This window comes from Cynoglossus semilaevis, chromosome 1, assembly GCF_000523025.1.
Source record: "Cynoglossus semilaevis isolate Cse_v1.0 chromosome 1, Cse_v1.0, whole genome shotgun sequence".
Classification (NCBI taxonomy): Eukaryota; Metazoa; Chordata; class Actinopteri; order Pleuronectiformes; family Cynoglossidae; genus Cynoglossus; species Cynoglossus semilaevis.
Window position 1 is genome coordinate 18,089,332 of NC_024307.1, and position 10,743 is coordinate 18,100,074.

Here is a 10,743-nt window from a genome sequence, read left to right on the forward strand (position 1 = left end):
AGATGTCACTCTCGAGTGTGTGTGTGTGTGAGCGAGAGAGAGATTGTGGACAGTATTCCAAACAACAACATTATAGAAATATCCAGGTGACTTTGTTAGAGTCAGGAAAGTGTAAAAAAAATAAATAAATAAATAAATAAAAAATCAAACAATGAAATCACAAAATAACACATTTGAACTTAGGGATGAAGGCATTTTGGATTTTTGACTTTGGTCTGAGCTAAAATCTCTGATTTTCTCTATGGACTTTGGAGAGTCTCGTTGATACCTCAGCCTTCAGTAGGTACAGGTTTGATTCGTGTCCATGAGCTACATGAATGTCCGACCTGAACATCTATAATCAGACCTGTCAAACCCAGGTCTTTCCGACCAAAGACTACTAAGACAATCACTGTGGTCGTGTCCTACCTGTCGGCTGAACACTGGGCAGCCTGGCCGCGGCCACGCACAGAGGCAGGAGGAAGGAAATCCAGAGCGAGCAGCGCAGCGCCCTCATTCCTCTGGAACACCAGGTGAGACACGGAGCAGCTGGGCTCGACTCAGAAAACATCCTCCATGTTCATGCTGCCGTCACGCACAACGGAGGCTGCAGCAGCCGCAGGAAAATATCCAAAACAATCCCTGAACTCCCAAGGACCTGGAAAAACATGAGAAGAAGAATTGAAGCTGAAGACTTCACACAGCAGATGGATGATACAGTTCAGGTAGATTAACACGACACGAGGTGGGATCCCACATTTACAGCCATGTTTTGAACTCACAGAGACAAGAAGATCCCTGTAAACAACCCAGGTAGTTGGTTTTTTTTCAGAGTATATGATGCTGATAATAACAGGCTTCATAAAACTGTCTGCAGCCTTAAACAGACGTGGTCTTACTGAGAGACCTTTCTCTTCTTCTTCTGCTCCACAAACTCTCCTCTCTGCAGGAGTTCACCTCTGCGTCACAGATGGACACGGATCAACTGTTGGTCTGACAGAGTCGGGAATGTGAACCAGCCGGAAGGAGAAAGAATGAAGAGGTGGAGGAGGAGGAGGAGGAGGAGATGCTGTTGGAGGGATGGTGATGGCTGCAAGTGGCACTGGTGGAGCAGTTTATGACTGATCTGTGTTTGTTTAGGCAGGGAGAAGCTGGAATGTTCTGATGTTTGAAGAGAAATAAAGAGCTGAAGGAGAGGTAGAGAGAGAGAGGGAGGGAGAGAGAGAGAGAGAGAGAGACTCAAAGGTCCACACCCACTACACACACACACTGTACCAGGTTGTTGTTCAGACTCTCCGTCACGTTGGAGTCGTGGAAAAGCAGCAGATGTGAAGGTGTGAAACCAATGACACCACAGACGTTAGCACTCTTACAATAAAGCTAATGCTAATAAAGCTAATGCTAATTTGCTCTAAAGAACTAAGACGTTCTTCTCCAGAACATGAACGTTCTGTCTACGGTCAGATTGATCTAAAGGTCCATGAAGACCAAGTGTTGGTCCCCTGGTAGTGAAGATCCGAAGGTCAGAGACCAGTATTCATACCATCGACTCCATGGTATGGATATATAAGTACTCACAAGAGTATCGATTACTCTTACAAAGTATTGATACTAATTCATAAATGTAAAAAGCTCATGTGTCACTTCCACACCTTTTCTGATGCAACACCCCCTGACCCTGCAGTAATGAAAAATTGAACTGGTCCATTCATGTCACATGACCACTGACCAGAAGAGAGCAGCGACCCCATGTGATCAGGTCCACTACGTATCTTTGTCCCTTAATGGAAGCAGTTGAACTATTCAGGTCACATAGGTGTCAAAGAATTCATTCATTTATTATGACTAATGTTGTGAAAGATACACTCTAGTTAGAGTAAAATGGCCAGTATTTGTCAAAATGATAAAGTATTGATATACATACTATATACCAAATCAAAAGAAGAGGGAAAAAATCAGGAGGTGAGAAGAGGGTGAAGAATAAAACAAAAAACAAGGAGAAAGAAGAAGAAGAAACATGGGAGCTGGGGTTGAGAAGGAGTGTAAGGAAGAGGAGGCTGAGATAAATGAGCCAAAAGAGCAAAGTGAAGGGGGAGGAAAAGAGGGAGGAAGAGTGTGTTTGTATGTAAACCCTGAGAATCTCCTCTTAATAAGGCCTGCAGCTGAATGAAAAATGAAAAAAAAATCAAACCAACATGAGGTTTGGGAGGAAAAGAAAGAGGAGGAGGAGCAGAGGAGGTGTGGACTCGCAGTTCAAAGCCTGACAAAAGTGTTTTCATGCTGATATTTTCTCTTAGCGTAAAACGAGCAGAGCTGTGAATAAAACATGAATAATAATAATAATAATACTGCACCACTAGCTGCAACTGTGTGTGTGTGTGTGTGTGACATCCTGGTCTTACACACACACACACACACACACTCCTGTAAATGTTCCATAATTTATCAGTAGAATCAACAGCCTGAGTCCAGATACACTTAGTCTTATAGTGTGTGTAATAAAGAGGCTTTTACAGAGTTGTTTTTTCTGGAGGATTCTAGAGCAGAAAACTGCAGGGCTGGAGGTGGAGGACGGGACAGTGGAGAAACGGGTGAAGCTCTGAATCTAAAGTCTCCACGGTTTACATGAACCACCAGCTACGAGAAGGAACCAGGACGAGAACGGCCAACTGACAGCAGTTTGTCTCCAGACCTCAGTCACAGACTCCACACAGGACTGACACAGGAAATCCACAAACCCACTGAGATATTTGTCAAAATAAAAAAACTTCTTTTGCTTTTTAAACACTCATCCTGGCAGAAGATCCACCTCTACAACCACCCACTGCTCCATCAACTCACAGTGAAGCCCCTCCACCAATCAGAGTCATTCTGCTGCGTTCCTGTTCCGTCTTCACTCAGACACAGCTTCAAGGTGAGAACAGATATTGATCAGGTGTGAGGCAGAGACACAGAGCGTCAACTTTAAATCTGTCACCTTCACTGATGACTGTCTCCGGGGTAAAGTGGCTGCAGGTGGAAAACTTCGGACTCTGGATTATAGAAAACCCTGGTTCTAAATGGAAGCAGCCTCCAGAACTTCACGATTTATTCTGACTTCACGGCAGTGATTAAATGGTTCTCACACAACCTGGTTCTGGTGACTACCTCGAGGTGCGGTTCACAGTTACAGTGACTCAGTTAGTAAAAAAATAACAAAACAGATAAAGTTCATCATTTGAAGTATTTCATCTTTGTTACAGAGACTGAACAGGTTTGATCAACCTGATGTTTTTAACTTCAGCCACACTTTTCTGTTTAAATCAGGTCTTCAACAGGAGGTCTGCAGCCCTCAAGGTGACCACTAGGGGTGCTACAGGGAATTGTAGAATAGTTCATTTGACTTTTCTTAACATAATTATATTTCCTACATGTATTCAATATAAGTAAAAAAAATATTTGAACAGCTTGTATTAGTGAGTATTTATTTTATTCAGACTGATCAGTATTTGAATGGTTTTTTTTTTTTTGGTTATCACATATTTGGATATGTTTACTTTTCAACAAATACATTATGATGAATAGCTCAAAACAGTTAGAGATATATCCTGATACATGGCCTGAAACAAAAACCCTGGTTAAGAATTAAAATGATTTTTTTTTCCACTGAACTATTTTTTTGCCAGTTAAACCAGAAAAACTTTGTGACTTTTTGTCACAGCCTTAAAGTTTTTCTTTTTTTTACTAAACTTTGTGACTTTTTGTCACAGCCTTAACATTTTTCTCTTATATCTTTTTTTACTAGGTACTACTTTTACTAAGTAACAAATAAATAAATTTAATTAATATTATTTCAGAAATAGCTAATCCTAAAACACTATATATGAATAATATATATATAAAAATTCTGACCAAAAATTGACTGCATGTGTGACAGGAGGGAACCTTTCAAAAACCTAACGGTTAAAGAGACACGATTGTTTCTAAATTATACAGAAGCCTCTGGTTCCATCAAACAGGCACAAGTTAAAGTTGAAAAACTATTAATTGGAGGCCGACAGTAGTTCAAAGCCCAACAGTTCACTGCTGCAGGAGACACAGGATTTATTCTCAGTCTAACTGTTAGTTTGTGCCAGAACTTGGACTTTTCTTCCTAATCAGACAGGTCAACGCAGAGAAGACAAAAAACTAAAGTGACACTGACAGTGTAAACAATGACAGACTCATTTCAAACCACAAAAGTTTCCGACTGAAAAGCCTTTTATGTTATTTCTCAGGTCAGTGGCTACAATTAATAATTAGGAGCATTAGAGCGACGATTATCATTACCCTGCACACGCTGCCTTTACGGCTGACTAATTTGATACACGTCTCTAAATCTCACTTTAGCAACGGTAGAAACAAGGCTGCTGTTGTTCAGAGCAGGTTATACAGTGATGACTGCTGACGCTCGGAGCTGAGAAAATATGAATCCACTAACGTGGGTTGTGTGTGTGTTTGAAAAGGGGGCTGAGAGGCGGACTAATGCTGCTGGACAGAAAATTATTTCTGAGCAGAGAGGACGGAGACATGCAGGACAAAATTCTGCTGAATTTTAGGAAATAAAAAAAAAAAATCAATGGCCGGAAAATTAGGAACTGGTTCTCTGAGTAAGTCCTGACGAAGAAAAAGTCAACGAGACACGAGAAACAAACAAAGACCTGGTTTGAACATCAGGATGAGGAATCCCAACACGTCAGCTCAATCCATGTTTGGAACCATGCTGTGAAAGATCAACTCAGTGAGGCCTCCAATCAGAAAAACCTTTGGAAATCTGAAGTCGCCCTTTAAATCCATACCATTTACTTTGGTATCTTAAAACCTTCTGTTCAGTTCATCCATCAGTTCAATGCTTGGTGTATTAAATATGTCAAGTTGCAGTATTTATTTTCTGTAACAAAAATAAAATAAATATAAAATGTCAGCTGAGCTATTTAAGATATTTTTACAGGCATTTTTCAATTGCAGGGTTTCTGAAACCGGCTTAGAACCAGTGTCATAACAACCAAACACAACCATGTCATTACAACAACAAAACTTAAACCAGTGACGTCATATTTTATAGATATTTCACTGCATTGATAAATATTCCAGCTGAATAGAAACATCAGTAGGTAAAAAAGATCTTGACTTTTACTACTGTCACCAACTTTAGAAATGACTCAGTGATCTGACTCTGACTCTGACCACAGTACAGCACAGGCTGAGTTGACATGAATGTTGACATTTTTAACAGAGTAAAAGCAGACAATAAATGTGCAAAGAATATATCTATATATATTTAGCAGAGTACATGGACTGGTGGTCAAAGTTCAATCAAGAATATAACTATAATATTTCTGAGCTGCACTAACTTAAACTTTCACCCAGAGCCAGAACTTATCAGCGTCTGCAGCTTTTTGCTGTGGACACATCTTAGTCCAAAACCTTCAGAACCAGGTTTCAGGTCTGAGACTATGTCTCAAGAAAACTTAAAAAAAAACAACTCAATTTCACCTTTGATGAACAGAAAGGCAGGAGCTGCTGTGATCACAGGAGACTAGGAATCAACAGCAGGTGAGGACAATCACACTTGATCAGACTCAACACCTGGTGTCAGGTCCCAGGTCTGGGACTTGGTCAAACACTAGAGTCCTCTCCTCACATGTCCTCACAATCAGACCTACAGCCGCAGATATTTAATAAAGATGACAATCTGTTCTCAGCTGCTGATTCGCTTCAGTCTTGTGTGTGTGTGTGTGCGTGTGCGCGTGCGCGCGTGTGAGGAGACATTTGTGGAGGTTGATGTACCAACGTTGGCAGCTGGAAAATAAATGAATACATAAATAAACAGTCGAGTGTTGAGTTACTTTCTGTTTTGTTTTGTTTTTTTAACGGTAAAGCTTTTGTTTTCTCTGCCTGTTTTTCTGCTGATTTAACGATCATTCATTCAAAGTAATGATGATTTATTCCGCTGCTCACACCACAATCATTCCCCCTACAGGGATAATAAAGTGCGTTGTACTAGAGCTGCTGCCGTGAATCACGTCGGAATGATCCGGACGACGCGCCGTGAAACTCTTTCCCAGCGGAATTCTGAGTGAAAACGTTTAAATGGGAATTTCAGATATTTAAGCAGGCTGTTCCAGTCCCGCTGCTGAGCACATTATACCGATTTAAAAGAGAAAAATCATTTATCTTGAATAATTCTGTGAGATCTACATTTTTATTGTGAAAATGTATCTGCGCCTCAGGGTGAAAACTGTGGAACTTAAACCCTAACGTAAACAGTCTTTGTTAGGGATGAGTGCGTCAATTATTTTTAATAGAAAAACTCTCATTTGGTTTTGTTTTAAAATGAGATTATATGAGAAAAAAAATATTGATTTTGTTTCTATGCGCAGTAAGAATCAACATCCACCTCAACAAACAGGAATCCATGCGTTTCTGCTCCAAATATGAACAGCTCTAAAGACAGCGCTCGTTATTTGATCGTCTTCGGTTTCACACTTTCACCAACGACATTAGGGATTTTCAAGAAAACAGAGAGTTCCTAAATATTAGGATCAGGGCGTTTCTGGGTTAAGTTAGGCAGAGAAGTCCGCTCCTCCAGAGGAAACATCCAAGCCTGGATCAGCACCACAAACACGTCCGAACCCCAACGAGCTCCGACCCGCACTCCAGTCCCCCATTCCTCGGGCGGACGACGCACGGATCCAGCTGCGCCGTGTACGCACAGACAGAAGCAGGAACCAGGACACGACTGTCGGTCCGCTCCACCTGCGCCGCGGCCGCTGCTGCCGCATCTCCGCGCACAGAAGCGCACGACGAACACCGTGAGAAAGTCCGTGATCGCGTCACATGGACGAGCAAGTGGCGAATTAGAAACTCTAATATTGTTATTAATAGTAATAATAATAAATGAAATAATTATTCTTACCGTCAATGTTGGAGAGGAGAAAATCTCAGCCGTCACCAAACATCCAGGTCCAGAAAGAAAAACAGACTTTAGTTTCCACGAAACTGAGTAAAATCCACAACATATCACTTAAATCCTCAGGTGCTGCTCGTGTTCAGTCCGGTTCAGCGTCAGTGAGGAGTCGGAACAGAAGAGAACCGGCCCAGGGTCCGGGGAGGCTGCGGGCACCGCCGCGGAGAAACTACAACTTCTGGCTTCAATCCCAGCTGTGGCAGCGGAGTCCGGGTCTCCGGGCTCAGCTCATCCCGAGGTTCGGTGCTGGTTCCGGAGTGTGTGTACGCAGCAGGAGGACAGACAGCAGGAGGGGTGTGTGGCTCCTCTGCTCCGGTGTGGACATTCCAGTCCAGTGTGTGTGTGTGTGTGTGTGATGTGTCTCCTCGGTCGAACACAGTGTGGAGTGTGAGCTGCTGCTGCTGCTCCTCAGCGAAGTAACAGCTGCTGAACGAAGACAGACGACAACAGCAGACTGTCTACTTCCGGTCCAGGACTCCACAATAAATGTGGTGACGCAATGGTTTCTGAACGCATTCCTTTTTTTAAAATTAGTGTTAACAAATGACTGCGACAGACTAACGTGCAGTACACGTTGTACACAGTAGTAATGGAACCACATATAATCAAAACTGAGGACTATGTTGCAGTTATTGGAATATTCCAATCAAGAAATATATTATTATTATTATTATTATTATTATTATTATTAAAGGCATTCAGACAACTGTTTTGTTTTACCTTACCAACCATAAGTCGTTATAAAGCTATTTCTCCGAGGTTAGCCCTTTATTGGCTTTGCATTCAAAGTGACTCACTGTATTTCAGTTAGAATTGCCTTCAATTAATTCAGAAGAATTCAGTTAATGGGGGAGTTTAATGAAGACCAACTGATTAGACCAGAAATAGAGCACCACCAGATAGAGTGCGATTCAGCGCAGACTTTTATTTTGAAGAATCGCACACCGTGTGCGTGTTGCTGTTGCGCGCTTTGCTGTTTCTCCGCTGTTCTGCTGAAGTCTCTGCAGGATCCTGTGACTGAGGCACCGCTGGTGCAGCAGCAGCAGCAGCAGCAGCAGCAGCAGCGGGGGGAGGGTGGATAAGGTTTCACTGCACCGCCCCTCTGGGTCTGCCGGAGGCAACAAGTGACAAATTATTCCAGCGCCCACCCGTTACTGCTCAGACCTGGATCAGAAGAAGTAGAATCCAGAACTGATGCTGCTGGAGATGATGATGAGGAGGATGGTGATGAAGATGAAGACAATAATGAAGGTGGTGGTCGTGGTGACAATGAGCTTTCAAATCCTGCAGACAACTCCAACCTCAGCCTTAATTTTCTTCTGTTTTGCTTAATTAAAGACAGATGAATTCTCTATCTCCCTCCTAGTCCCTCCCTCCTCTCTCTCTCTCCCTCTCTCCCCCTCTCTCTCTCTCTCTCCCTCTCTCTCTGATGAGGCTGTAAGTTAAATTCACTCTTCACCACAGACCCCATCATATCTCCGCTCCGTTAGTTTCCCTGCTCATTAACAAATGTATGTTCATGTGTGTTCATGTTTCCATGACCAGTCGTGTGTCTGAGGGATCAGGACACAGAGACACTTACACCTGGAGTGTGTCGACTGAACACCACATTACTGTTAAATGGCCATTTAATCTGTCCTAAAGTGCAGCCTGGGGCTAATTATCACCGTCGGTGCCCACCTCCTCCCCGAGGTGTTTAAACAACAACAACAACAACAACAACAACACAATTACTGCCATCTCCTGAAGTCTGCAGCTTTATGAGGCCATAAAGCACAGCGACACTGTGTGTGTGTGTGTGTGTGAGTGTGAGTGTGTGAGGAGTGTGCCACTGCAGATGTAAAGTCACCAACATGACAACCACAACAACAATGACAGTCCCCTTTGCTGCAGGAGATACAGTATGAGGTCACAGGTCATGTCTAGGCCAAGGAGCATCACCAGGAGGAGTGGACAGATCTGAAGGAACCACACGTTTAAATCCAGTCTGATGTGGAGATGGAGGTGAGCTGCATGGACGAAAGCCTGATCTAACAGAGAACAGGAAGTGTTTACATGTGATTACTGGATCAGAATATATCAGCGTGTGTGTGTGTGTGTGTGTGTGTGTTTCATCAGCTCAGATCAACCAGACTGAGGTGATCATGTGATCTCTGCTGATGACACCAACAAGACACAGCATCAGCACGATTGATGAGAAGCAACAGAATAATTCAGGCTGAGTTCTGAGTAGGTAAGAGAAGAAGGCAGTGATGATATTCTGAGTTTGTGTGTGTGTGTGAGAGAGAGAGAGATAGAGGGATTAAGAGAGAGAGGGGGAGGGGTCAGGAGGTCAAGCATGTTTGTGTTAATTTAAAAGTGATGGAGGGGAGTTTTGTTTTCCTACCAACTTCATGGAGATCTAAGGAGTCTCTGAGTGTGTGTGTGTGTGTGTGTGAGAGAGAGAGAGAGAGAGAGAGGGAGAGAGAGAGAGAGGGAGGTCATCAGGTCACTCTGGTCATCAGTACTGGAGCTGTCTGACCGAAGATTCTCACCATCTGTATGACCTCTCCTCCTGACCAACCTGCTTTTGTTTCCCTCTCACTGAACACACAAACACACACACTCCCACACACACACATACACAGAGACATAGCCTTACAATGTACACACACTCCTCTTCATCAGAAAGTTTTTTTCATTTAGTTTTTCTCACGAGAATCAGCTTAATGAACAAGACTTGCCTACAGTTTGTGTAAAAAAAGAAGCATTTTAATGCATACAAAAAAGTATGTTCTTTTTATCCAAAATATTATATAATGAAATATTCCATAATATAAAATTGTACATGTTGTACTATAAATTGTACTATTTTAGCTAAAGTAAGATTGTAAAAAGAGACAAATCCACTGTCATAAGATCATAAAAAATGACATTTTTTATGTTGTGTTATTTATTTATAATTGTACAAATTACATGAGGTTTGACAAATTTGTACTTTCAACTGAATATGTCAGCCAAAAACGCCTAAAAATAACATGTTATTTCCTAGTTGTACAGTATGATCCACTGAAGACATCAGGACACAGGTGGATCAATCTAAGGTGACGTAGGTTAAACATTCAGTCCAATGTTTCAGTCTGAGTGACTGCTCAAAAACCGCTGAAAAAGCTGGACTTTAAGACTGATCGGAAAACTGCTACCAATAGATATTCCTTGTGTGGTCTTTTATGAACCAGGACAGGTTTTAGCCTGGGTGAACACAGCCGGTGTATGAACTGTATCAGCAGCGTCTCAGCTCTCAGCTCTCTCCTTCCCTGTGAGTGAGAAGCCATGGCCTCGCTGTGACTTTTGTCTTTGAGAGTTTGAACAAAAGCTGCAGTGTTAATCATTAACAGACATACAAAGAGAAGGCGCAGGAAGAGGAGGAGGAGGAGGTGACTTTACTCCAAACTTCATCCACTGCTGCTCTTCGGTCACTGACGACCTCACGTACACAACTGTCAGCGGTTGTCACGACCCCCAGTAGGTCAGGAGCTGAATCTGCCGGGGTCACACCATCATTAATTAACTTGATAAAAGAAAATGAAAAAAAAAAACAACAAAACTTTTTAGCCTTTTGTTTGTGTTTTTGTGTTTGTGCAGTTGTTATTTTATCATTATTCATTTCTACATATTTAAAGTGGGGGTAGTTGATTCCTTGAACTCTTCCTTGTACAAAGATTTCATCATCAGTCAGTTAGTGAGCGTTTGGAGAATAATACTGGACAGAGTTTTTTGTTAGCTTACCTCTGTTA

At 42.2% G+C, this 10,743-nt stretch overlaps 1 protein-coding gene across 2 annotated transcripts in view; it reads right to left on the bottom strand.

Moving 5' to 3' along the window:
- fgfr3 (fibroblast growth factor receptor 3) overlaps positions 1-7,426 on the bottom strand; it is a 74,016-nt gene extending 66,590 nt beyond the window's left edge. The window contains exons 1-2 of one of the 2 annotated variants that reach the window (XM_025055499.1): positions 6,917-7,426; positions 409-637 (exon numbers count right to left, since the gene is read on the bottom strand). In XM_025055499.1, the coding sequence (XP_024911267.1) occupies positions 409-550 (142 nt within the window). In that variant the 5' untranslated portion in view covers positions 551-637; positions 6,917-7,426. The remainder of the gene's footprint in view (positions 1-408; positions 638-6,916) is intronic. The other variant, XM_025055492.1, reaches the window with a different exon arrangement.
- Positions 7,427-10,743: the final 3,317 nt, after the last annotated feature.